Source organism: Thunnus maccoyii, chromosome 23 (genome assembly GCF_910596095.1).
Source record: "Thunnus maccoyii chromosome 23, fThuMac1.1, whole genome shotgun sequence".
NCBI classification, from domain to species: Eukaryota; Metazoa; Chordata; class Actinopteri; order Scombriformes; family Scombridae; genus Thunnus; species Thunnus maccoyii.
The window spans coordinates 14,278,509-14,291,335 of record NC_056555.1 but is presented as its reverse complement, the minus strand read 5'-3'; the positions used below and the strand labels follow the sequence as shown (position 1 = coordinate 14,291,335).

At 41.0% G+C, this 12,827-nt stretch overlaps 1 protein-coding gene across 4 annotated transcripts in view; it reads left to right on the top strand.

Moving 5' to 3' along the window:
- Window positions 1-12,827, top strand: part of plxna4 (plexin A4) — a 240,020-nt gene that overhangs the window by 175,113 nt on the left and 52,080 nt on the right. For 3 of the 4 annotated variants that reach the window (XM_042403692.1, XM_042403693.1, XM_042403694.1), the window contains 4 exons: window positions 1,417-1,570; window positions 4,385-4,484; window positions 4,785-4,899; window positions 12,529-12,729. In XM_042403692.1, the coding sequence (XP_042259626.1) occupies window positions 1,417-1,570; window positions 4,385-4,484; window positions 4,785-4,899; window positions 12,529-12,729 (570 nt within the window). Of the gene's footprint in view, window positions 1-1,416; window positions 1,571-4,384; window positions 4,485-4,784; window positions 4,900-8,023; window positions 8,111-12,528; window positions 12,730-12,827 lie in introns of those variants that run through there. The other variant, XM_042403695.1, reaches the window with a different exon arrangement.

Below are 12,827 nucleotides of genomic sequence, written 5' to 3'. Positions count from 1 at the left end.
AGGATGTGTAAGAGATAGAAACCCTGGCCATGTTCTGTCCATCTTATGTGGGAAGCTGTGTATCTGTTCACACCCGCGACGCCGTCTTTTCATTAAACAGCAATATAAAAACAGCGCAGGTCAGCCCTTCTCTGCCGCTGAGGCAGCTTTCAGCATCATATCACAAGTGTATGGACTGCGCCTCAAATCAATGACTAGACCAAGGCCCACTGCAGACACGCTTTTCCATCAATATGTATATTTTGGTCTTGACCCCGGTCCACCTGCCGCACTGGCCCTGTTTTTTTCTTCTTATTCAAGGACAGTGTTGTTTTTTTTTCCTTTTTTTCCCTCCTACTCCACCTGAAGCCAGTTTTTGCTGAGGTGCAGAGAGAGCTTACACAGCGTTTTCAAATGAAGAGGGAAAATTTGCATTCTTTATTTCCCAGAGTCCTCTTTTCTCCTCTCTGTCCAGCAGCCTGTATGCCCGCCCTTTCCTTTTCTCCTCACTTCCATTCATCTTTCATTCTTCACTTCAGCCTTCCTGCTATTTCTCTCCTCCTCTTGTCCACAGTGTCTTTTCATCCTGTTTCAACCATCTATATTCAATTGCCTTGTTCCATCTCCTCTAACTGCTCATCCTTCCACTTACCTTGACGCTCTGCTTTTATCATTTCTTTCACGTTCTCTCATAAAACACTTTGTTCTAGCTGAGCCAGACTCGGGACATTAAGATGGAATGTGAAATCCATACAGCTCATCAATACCACAAGGCATTGTGGGAGATGGCTAGGAAGCTAGTAGTGCTTGTGGCCAATATGGGCCAATATGATGGCAGTAATGCTAGTGTTAACGCAACTGATGTCTGGGTAGTATTCACTTGAAGGCTGTTTATATATTTGCCACTTACTCTGGAGTCCCCCTGTGGCTCCTCTGGCCATTGACCACCCTGCAGATGGATCTTTACTCTGACTTGCAGCTGTGCCTTTCCTCAGCAATATTATGTTAGTCATATTTGAAGAACATATTGGCTCCCAAACTGATTTGAAGTGCTCACAGATGCTGCTGTCTCAAGCACTGTAGCTGTGACAGTTGGGGAGCAGTTCTAACTAGTTTATCTCTGACCATCAAGTGCAATTATAAAAGGCACTTTTGGCATGCTTCATCATTAATTAATTCACTGGGTTTGCTGTTATGAATGTGAAGCTATTGAAACTTAATGAATCCTCAATACCTTTGGTATATATAGCTGGTCCTAGTTTGCCTAGTGGTCACTTTTACCATCTCATTTAATTCTCCCTTAACTATAATTTTTTATATTATCCTAATATAATTCCTGATATCACCAGCACACATAATTTCATATAAAGTAATTATTTAGTATAAAATTGCAGAGTATGTTGCTTTTAACAGTTTTTTGTCTTTCCCTTTCTACAGTTGGTGTTAGAAGCCCATAATGTCCCAGAACTTTCTGCGGGTGTCAACTGCACCTTTGAAGACCTAGCTGAGATGAACGGCTTGGTGGAGGGAAACCGGATTAAGTGCTCCTCCCCCGCTGAGAAAGAGATGCCACGCATTATTGTTGACAAAGGTAAGAGTGGACTTATTGAAACATTTTTGTCCAAAAAACAACAAACTGGGACCAGGAATTGTACTATTCTATACCAGGAAATGTCCTGAAGAGGCTGCAAGCCAGTGGTGGATGTCACAATTTCACCATTTGATTTTTGCAATGTGAGCATACATAGTAACTATCTCACAGTGTGCATGACAACGGCATCTGGGATAAACTGAAGGAAGTCTAATAACATGTCAAAATAATTGATACTTAGTACCCATGAGGAAGAAGACAAGTGCACTGATATCTGTGTATAATTTCAGCGATAGTTCTATATTGATTTAATTAACTTTCATTATTTTCTACTACTATTTTCTAAAAACTACTTAATGAAATTTCTCATTATATATACTATGTATATATATATATACATATTTCCTTATATACCATGTAAAAATATGTAAAAACCCAATGCCAGAGTCAACTTGTTATCAATATTATGCCACCTGTTGAACACAAAAATGCATGTATGTCAGAGAAGCACGTATTCATCTGGATGTTTTCCTCAGTCAGAAGCATGGTAGTCCCAGGGCTAAGAGTATTTTATGAATTTTTGTTTTCTCGTTGCCATCAGTAACTCTGCAGGCCTTGAAGCACTGCCTTAGGACATGTTTAGTAATTGAATGAACGTTAGTTGCTAGGCTGCCATGGGAATTATTTACCGCCCTCCCTCAAAATGGATATGCTCCAGAGGAAGTGATGGGACCCCAGTTAACCCCGGTGCAAAAAAGAGAATATCATGCTGCACAGCTAAGTGTCACTACAGTATTTCAGCTAATTTAGAGCCAAGAGATTACACAGTCCCCCCCAGACAATGCGACTGTTTTCATTGCTTTGAAGAGACAAACATTTAAAACAATATTCATTATACAATTAAAAAGGGAGAAAGACTTTTTTTTTCTGTCTCTAATTCCCTTGCTCTTCACCTTCTCTCTCCATGGTCAGCTAAGCCCAGTCTAATTGAACAAAGCTCCCATATGGGAAGGTCTGTCCTCAGGCAGGTGATCCTTCTTCACCAACCAATCAATGTGTCCTCATGCTGAGATAATGAAGATGCTATCCTTCCACACTTCCATACAAAAAGACTGAATAATAAATGAAAATCAAAAATCATCAGAAATGCTCAAAATTAACATACAAAGGAATTCACAGTGAAGTTTTTTAGACCCTATTACTGCTAATGTCACAGCTCTAAAGAAAACTGTATTGACACTTGCTTGTGTGCCATTTGCAAAAATGTTATCTATAAAGCATTGAGATATTAAAGCAAAAAAACAAACATGAGGTACTGTACAGCAAGTACAGACGAAAATGCAGAGAACGGGAGTGAGCAGACCACCGTGAAATCACAGTTCTGGTGAGACCTTTTAGGCCTTCAGCTGCTTCATTTATTTAGTGCACACACACACACACACACACACACACACTGCAATAAAGTAATCTACAGATAGACAGCACACATGTACAGATGTAAGGCAGACAGGGAGCCTGAGGGTGCTTTGGGGAATTAGCGACATTTGTTTAGTTTGTGCTATGTCAACCATATGTAAAGCTGGTGATGCAAACATTGATGTATAAATATGTATTCTGAGGCACACAATTGAAGGATGCAGCATCTCTCCCCATCTCGTGCTTTGTGTTTCTTCAACACTCACAAACACGCACTGTTATATCCTTTTCCTGTTTCAGGAGGAGGAAAAAAGGCCACATTTTTCCCTATATTTGAACCTTTTATCTCCCATTTTTACCAGCACTCATTAGTCTAAGCTTAGTTGAAAGAGAGAAAAGGAGGGAGAGAGACGGATGGAGAGAAAATAGAGGGAGGGATAGATAGTGTTAGCAGGCTTCAAGGTAACATTTAGGTGGCCTAATTAGGACAGATCCGTTGTCAGTGGTGCTTTACTGTGATTGATGAATGATTCCTTCTTTGTTAGAGAGATGGAGACAGACACGGGGGAGAAGAAAGAGTCGCAGTGTGGAAGGAAGCAAAGAAACCTGTGTGTAGAGATAGAGTGGGGGTGAGAGAGAGAGGTACAGAGGTAGTGCAGAGAGAGAGAGCAGTAAGATGTGTGAATTTGCTGTTGAATTAAACATGAACTCCTTCATTAGGGCCAGACAAAAGGACACACCAAATACAGATGAGGCGCAAGCTCACATACACACAAACTTAACACGCACACATGGTTCGTGTTTCATCATATTCCCCCCTTACCTTGTCAAAGACACTCTCAAAGACTTTTCTGGGGGGATATTTTAAATCCCAAGGGAAATGTGTGTGCACCAACTTTTATTGTCTCTTGTAAGGCGGCAGGGATAGGGAGACTTAACCCAACAAAACCGTTCCACTCTCCCTCTCTCTTAAGATACCGCCTTTACCACAGCAACAGGCTGAGCACCTGTGGCTCAAAGCATTGCAGACATCTTTTCTTCATGGCAAAATCTAATGTGACTAGACTCTAAAAAAGGATATGTGAACAAGTGAATAAAAATGATTATCATACAGGCAAGGGCTCTTTTAAAGGTGTCTCCCTATTGCTCATGCTGGAAAAGTAGCTGTGACATGCTACTATTATAATACTGTTCACTTTGTTTTTCCCATTTGATTCAAAAGCTGAATGAAACTGTCAGTAATGGTTTCAATGAATGATACAAACAGCAGTAATTGCTTATATTATTTCTTATTCTTTTTCTCTTTACCTTGCCTTTTACCATTTACCTTAATACAAAACATTCTGTCCACCTGTGCGTATCAAACTATTAATTTTGACTATGATTTATTTTCTCTAGGTGACCACCAGATTGTGCAGCTCTATCTCAAGTCCAAAGAAACAGGCTTGGCATTCGCAAGGACCAGTTTTGTTTTCTACAACTGTAGCGTGCACAAGTCGTAAGTCTCAATGTCTACTTGTATTTTTTAAGAGTACTTCAGTATAGCACATGGTGTAATTTACTTTTTTATTGTACCAGTTTCACTCTCCCTTGACATTTCAAGTTGGCTCTCTCCTGAAGATTCCTTGTCAAGTCATAATCTCTGCATATTGATGAAAAAAATTGACATTTATTCTTAAACTGTTGGAAATTGTATTGTATGCATAAGTAAGTTTAACTTCTGTTCTCTAGTGTATTTGCTGCAGTTCAATACAATACTTCACAGCCCTATTTTGTCTCTTCTCTGCTCTCCATTTAGGTGTCTGTCATGTGTGAGTAGTCCCTACCAGTGCCACTGGTGTAAATACAGACATGACTGTACCCACGACCCTCGCACATGTTCCTTCCAGGAGGGACGTGTCAAGAAGCCTGAGGTAAGTCCCAAGTCAGGGTAGGGATTAAAACACTTTAACTTGATCTAATTTTTTTCACCTGTTGAAGCATCAAATCCATCTGGAGCCAGATGTGGCACTAATAAAGGAACTGAAAGATTAATTGGACCCAGAGCTACACAAGGCCTGACAACATGGCAGGGATTGTAGAAATGTGTTGTGTCAGAGTTATTGTTGAGCTGCTTTCAGGGGGCCCAGAGTTCCTAGCAGCACCTCTACTTGTAGATCCAAAGACAGTCAACTTGTAGCCCATTAAGACAATGTCCAAGAATAGTTTTTTTTATCCTGGCCAGCTCTAGCTGGCCTTTGGCTTGGACCAGCTACGTGATAAAACACAGTAAAATAAATTGAGGGGAAATGTTTGGCTATGTGAGACTAATAGCTATCATTCTAGGTTTCACATGCAAAAAGAGTTATGTTAAAAGGATTGAGACACCTTTCAGCTGTAGTGCTTCCATCTGGCATGAGTCTCTTGGCATGTCTCGCTCTTGACTGCACATCAAAGGGCAGTAGAAGCTAATAAAACGGAGCCATTTCCTCTTGCCCATCCCTATTCCCTGCGACAGCTTAGTCTGTGTGAATTATCAATAGTATTGGCAGCCAGTTCTATTCCCGTCGAAGCAGAGCCCACTGTAATTAGGCTGCTCTGCTGCAGAGGACAAGCCACTCAATGGATGGGGTACATTCACTGAATGCCCCCAACCCGCCCACTCCCCATCCTATGAGAGAGGTCTCACTCTGATTTAGAGTCACTGACACAGTGGCGGCCTTCAAGGCAGTACAAGGACTTAAAGGATGGTTTGGGTATGTGCCCGTGTACAGTATGTGTGTAACCAACGGTGTGGGTCTGTCGGCACAGTATGTCTGTGTATCTGCATGCTCCTATGTATTTTAATGTCTGTGCGTATGTGCGGATTTATAAATCTACAGTTTTTGCATGACTGTACCCTGCCAATTCACAGTAGTTTTCAGGGGGAGGGCTTACAGGGAGTTAGTGGCCTGTTAATCCTAGCCTGAGGTGAGCTATGATGAAGATCACTAGTGCTCATGTCTGGGTTGGCAGACGCTACACGACGGGCAGGGACAAGCTTAGCCAGATTGCTTCCTTTGATGAGCAGTCTGCTCTCAATTGTGTTATTCCACCCATGTTTCCCCCGAGCCATTCAACCTGCGCAGACGATATTATTTTCTTTTTCCGCCGTTTCCATTATCCTTTTGAACCTTCTGCTTAGTCAGGCCCAAGCTTGAGTCTTTGCAGGTTTACTTTTCCAATTAACTCAGGCGCTGGTGGTCAATATTGACTGAGGATAATAATGTGTGAATCCTTTCCTATTATGTTGCTGACTAAAAGAAAACCATAAATAAAGCGAGAGGGATTAGGTATTAGCACATTAATGACATCCCTTTTTTGACGTGCTGTTTCAGAAAAAGCAGGTGTTTTTCAGGCTTAATGACTTTTAATTTGCTTTTAATTAACCCCTCAAATCCAAGGTCATGTATTAGCTGCCAGACTTTTGGTTGCTGTTTTGAATTAATAATTTAGACACACACACATACAAATGTAAGAACATGCAGAGACACACACAACCATCCATAGAATCATTCCTTAATTTTCACGACAGGCAACAAGTCAACTTTGTTGTTTGAAATAGGATGGCCTCTTTCTGCTGCAGATGAATTTTTGTGTACTATCACAATTAAGGGATTTCAAGCAGTGATCAGAATAATCCCTTAACACTATGCTAATGATTGAGGCCAGGCAAATCTCCCTACTGGTTGAGCTTGTTGTTAGTATGCATGACAGGATAGAGTTAAAGCCAGGCCTGGGCGTTTAGTCAGTGCCTTTTTATTCATGCCAGCAGTAGTATGGGCACATGGATCAGACGTTTGCCTGTTGGCACGTTAACCAAGGCCATGTCCCTGTTTGCCCTCCACACATCTCAAGGACTTAGCCGTTTTGATTAGCCTCACTGACAAAAATCATGCAAGCAGCTTCTTTTAGTTGCTGTGAATAAATAGCCAAAAGTTATTCCTGAGCACTACTGTCATATTTATCACAATATGAATAGGCTGTGCTTCTTTACCCGATAAACAATGTTTACTTGCATATTTAACGCTTTTTCTGACTGCATCTTCCATCCCTAAAGTGCACACGTACTCAAACCCAAAGCAACTGATGAAACTGAGGACACTTCCTGTTCTCTTTGTCTGATGAAAACCACAGGAGGATATTTCCCTTTCTTCTTCTCCAGCATGTTCATATCCTGAGCTTGTGCCAAGCCTTTACCTAATATATTCAGTTATTAGGGAGATACCAAACACTCCAAAACATATGTCTTTGCAGTACTTCTTGTTTGTGCTGCTGTGATTAATACCAGGGAGTTTATTTGCCAGAATCATATTGATCAAGTGATCAGGATAATTTTATTAAAGAAGCTAAATGCCAGCAGTAATAGCTGTTAGTTGCCAATATTAGACTGGAATGGTAAAGAGAGGTGCTTTGATTTGATTGATAGACAAATCAATTGCATATACAGACACTGACTGCTGAACAGTCAGTTGAGTATTTGCACAATGAACAGAAAGGGGATATTTGGAAATGAAATCCAATCAAACAGACTGAGGGGGAGTGAAGATACTGATACTGCTCTAGCATAGGGACCCTGGGCATTTTTGTACAGCCTGGGTCTTTTTTTGATGTTTTAGCCATCATACTAATTGATGATAATAATAACATTACACTCAGTACATGAGTTGCTAAGATCTGGGAAAAAGCACAATGGGGAAAGTAACATGTGCAGTCAAATGATCATACAGGTGTTAAACACAGGCAAGAAAACAAAGGCAAGCAGTAAAATGATAACCTCAACTGTCTCTTGGAAACATCACAGTTTACAGACTAATTACTGTACTTACCATAGTTGTACATGCACAGTTTCTCTGTGTAAGAAGGGATTATCACCGACATTTCAGGTGTAATAACTTGTGGTTTTACCTTGTGTTTTTATAGACTTAATTGTTAATTGATGTTTGATCACCAATAGAAATGATGACCAAAAGTAAATTAAGTAAAACCCAAGTTGTAAAAAGTTTTTTTTTTTAACAGAAAGGACAGTAACACAAGGAGAGGCCAAAAATGGCAGGAGAAAATAGCAAGACGGTGAGAAGGTGTTTGGGGAAAAAAATTCTAAGGCAAGGACTGAACGGCAGGATAGAAATAAGTCGTGGAGCAGCAGGGAGGGTGAACAGAGAGCAGGAGAGTGTCTTTGCCCGAGGCTCTGTAGGAGATGACAAGGTGTGTGTGTACGTGTATGAAAACTTAAAATCCTCTTCATCTTCACACCTTACACTGCTATAATTACGGGTCTCTCTCTCTCTCTCTCTTTCCCTCCCTCCCTCACTTCAAACTATGCCAAGGGCTTTTACATTCACAGTTCCCACTCTGCTTCCTACTCTCTGTCACTCTCCCTATCTCCACCCTTCACACCTCCCGCCAGCCTCTAATTATCAGATCTAAGTAGGTCCCCGAGAAGAAAAGAAGGCAGGAAAGAGAGGGGGGAGAGAGATTCAGTAAGAGGGAGTTGATAAGAGAAATGAGAAGGGTCAGTGAGCTAGATGGGATGAACAACACAGGCTAGGCGGGATAAATGAAGGAGGGATAAAGCACGAGCATGACAGAGAATCAGAGGAGGTCAGAGAAAACAATGAGTCAGTGATGATGAGAGGAAGAATGAAGGATAATTATACAGAAAAAAATAGAGGCGCCAACTTGTTTTTCAGAAGTCAGCGCATATTATGTGGTGATGATGATTTATTCTATTGACAGGTACTTTTCTTTGTCTAGTGCGTCAGTGCAAGTCCTTGATTTCTCGACTGTAGGACTGTCACTGAAGTTTACATCTTCTCACACATACACACGCACACAAACATGTATAAATCAGTGTGCTTCACATCTAAACTGTCTTGTAGTCTCTCTCACCTCCTCCTGTCAAATCACTTATCTTGTCATCCAGGGAAAAAAAATGGTGGTTTCGCACAAGTTGTAAAAAACCTTTTCTTATTTACCTCTAGTGGTATATATCTATACTGATATCTTTGGTATAATTTATCTAGGTTTTAAGCTATTCACCTTAGAGGTTTCTGCTGCCACACCAGTACAATGCGGATAAATGAAATGTTGTTCATGGTGCTGCTCACATCATTGAAAAGATACATTAAAAAAAAAAAAAAAATCAATAGCAATGTCTTATCCCAGAAACAGCATCCATGTTAGTCTGAAAGATCCACTTAACATGCTGTCAGTAGTTTTCATAGGGAACTAGTTCCAATGAAAACTACATTGAGGTCTGGAGTGTCTCCAGAAATACACACCAACAGAGACCAACCTGATCTCAAAACCTGGACAGATAAAGCCAAAACTAGCTGCCTGGCTAGATACCACTCAATGTACAAATGAAATGAATTAACTCCTCCACTCCACTAAAAGAAAACCATTCTCAAAGAGTGCAAAGTTATACCGTATCTCACTTCTCCACACTCCCTCTCTTAACAGTAAGGAGGCTGATGATGTTATATTTATGACAATGTATGTTATATGTAGTATTTAGTTTAAGTATATGTATCTGTGTGGTGATTTGCATTTGCTCCTCTGTTATTTATTACACCTCAGTTGTTGGGGGTTGAGAGGGTGGGGAGCAGGCAATAAACACACTGACATTAGATCAACTTAATGTTGACATAAATCTTAACAGGCGACAGTGAGCATCACTGCCAACACCACCAGCATCAGTAGCCAGCTAGGATGTACATGTGTTTGTCCAAACCACTGAAAGCCCACTTGGCCTCAGGAACTGCTGGCAACGATCTGACTGTGTATGTGAGTGTGTCTGAGTGTGTATGTATACATACAAACAGAAAAATCAGGAAGAAAAACACAGGCTAACAACAGCATACACACTCGCTCGCTTGTAGATTTCCTGCCACGTCATGAATTTTTCATTGTTGTCGAAGCAAATAAGGCATCTGTTTTGTTCTTTCATATTTTGCTGTTTGTTCTGTCACAAATGGTGAGAATTAAGATTTTGATCATTTTAAACACAAGGAACGACAGGTTGTGTAGTTGTGTGTGCATGTGAGCATGAACAATCTGCAAGAGTGGGGGACGTCTGCTTCAGAATTACAGGGCTGATGACTCTGCTTTATGGGTTTAAATAAACCTGCGTGTGTTTGTGTAGGTGTGACTAAGATTACTTAGCTGCGATTACATGGATGGGTATTTGGAGCGTAGCTGTAAAAAAAAAATTACTATGATGTCAGTGTTGTAAAGAGAATTGTGGAAGGTGTTAATGAAATGGTGCATGTTTGTGTGTATGTTTGTGTATGTGTCTGTAGTCAGCAGCAAATGAAATTTGCATTTTGAAGTTTTCCATCTCCGTGACATGTTGTCATAAAGGCAGATGATGCAAGAGATGCTGTCTGGCTCTGACTTGTGGTGTTTATCTTATACTGTAATGGGATTCCAAGGCTTACTCTTTGTGTGTATGTGTGTGTGTGTGTGTGCACGCGCACATACATTCACATGTCAGTGTGAGTTTACCTTGAATTTGCCTGTATGCATGTACAAGAAAGTGTAGTATCATCTGACTTGGGTTTAGGGTTTCAAACACTTTTACAATTTTAGCTGTAGTGCTCCACGTCACACACAAACACTTCTACTATAGAGTTGTGTGTGTGTGTTTGTGCACAATCCAATCACCTCATCACCATATGCCATTATCGGTGTAGATCTGTGTCTTCAAGATTCAGCTTAAGTCACTGTGTTAAGTCATACTTCAGTGCTTCCCGTGCCTTCATTTCCACAAACCAGATCAAATGTATTGTCCCTATTGTTCAAGCGTATTAACTGGAAGAAATGTGATTAAAAATGGATTGCATCTCTCTTTGCTCTCCCACTCATATTCATTCTCCAAATACGACCCTCCGTTCTTAGGAAAATGAGATTTGGAAGAGCAAACACACATGCACCACCTTTTTTCTTCCTCTCCTCCACCACTGAACTCACTCACCCTGTGTGTCATTTATCTATAATGACTTTGTGAATAGTGTCACAGAGCGTTCCCCTCTCTCTCACCACGCAGCCATCCAGTCAGTCACTCAGCCTAACCCAATCAAGTGGCTTTTAATGAACTTCAAACAAGTGTTATCACCCAGTTCAACGTGCGCTATGCTTCACTCCCCCCCAGCTCCATCCATGCGGGGGCTCACCTTATCTGCTCTCCTTCTTTTCACCCTCTTTCCTTCTCCCTCTTTGACATGCTAAAGTTCCTCCTGTCGCATACGCTTAATGGTATTTTTGCCTCTTTCACTCGCTCTGTACTTTTGTTGTTCCTCTCTCTCATTTTGCCTATTTTGCTCTCTCTCTATTCACCATTCTTCAGTGAAAACATGAAGCAGTTTGCAAAGTACTTATAGTAGTGCTGTTCTCTATTTAGTCGTTACCCACTTTTACCTCCCTACTTCTGTTTGTCAGCCCTCTCCTGTTCTTGCCTCTGCTTTATTTTCCCTCTCCCCCTCTCTTCTCTATCTATCCCTTCCCCTCTCCTCACCTGTCTTCCACCGCTTTCCTCTCCTCTTCATCTTCAGGCAAGTCATAGGTGTTCTATATTTAGCCAGCTACTCATACCTGAATTGATTGGCTGTTAATTTTAGACCTCCGATTGCTAAGTGACTCATCTCTCTGTTTCTTGCTGTCTTTCTCTCTCGCTGTCGCTCATTCTTCTCTAATTACTGTACAGGCAGAAATCAACCTTATTTTGGATCTGTCAGTGGTATCTTTTCCTCATGAACAAAAATCAACCAAACATACAAATACAAACTGAGAGCTCATATCATCTATGTAAAAGTGTCTGATTCATTGTATCATTAATGTTCTCCTCATGTGGATAATGACAGTGCAGTACCTATTGAGCTGCCCCTTCACTGCCCAACCAAGAGACTCAGCCGATCTCATCAGGAATTATTACAAATAAAAGCATTTCACCACTAAAAACAGTACACATTGAAGTGGCTATGTTATTCAATTAAACTAATGTTGGTGAAGTAGTGTTAGATAGTCTGCCACCTGACGAGATAGATGGAGTGTTGATGACTCTGTGAGTTTACAGAACGCTGAATGTCAGTCAGATTGTAGGAATATTCCTTTACTGGGTATGGTTGCATATCTGTAATTATTGCCAATGGGATCCAGAATATTTATCTAATGTAGCTTTAAGTAAAGTTCAGAAATAATAATATACATTTTTAGCACACTCTGAGGTAATTTTACATTAGCAATCCAGTATGAATTTGCATATGTGATGTCCAAATTGGCAGCAGAGTGACCAGTATTTGACATAGATTTGAAAGTATGTTGTGAGGTTTTACACCTGACCCTGACTGTCTACATAGCCCTCTATATATAAAGTACACACATACAATAGGACGAGATTTGCATATGTGAAAGTGCAGGATCATCTTGAGTTGAGTGAAATTAATGTAATTGCAGTAATGTATTACACCCTCCGAGAAGACTCAGTCCTCACTATCCTTCCTTGTCGCTTTGTCCCTTTTCAGGAATGTCCCCAGTTGCTGCCTGCAGAGAGGATCCTGGTGCCAGTCAACGTGGTAAAGCCCATCACCCTGAGGGCTAAGAATCTCCCTCAGCCCCAGTCTGGACAGAGGGGGTATGAGTGTCTGCTGACCATCCAGGGAAACGAACACAGAGTTCCTGCCCTGCGCTTCAACAGCTCTTCAGTGCAGTGTCAAAACACATCGGTGAGAACGTGTTTATGCGTGCATCTGTGTGTGTGTGTGTTTTAACTTGGCAGCCTCTGTAAGATACCATTATTGACCACCCTCCCACACACCAACAC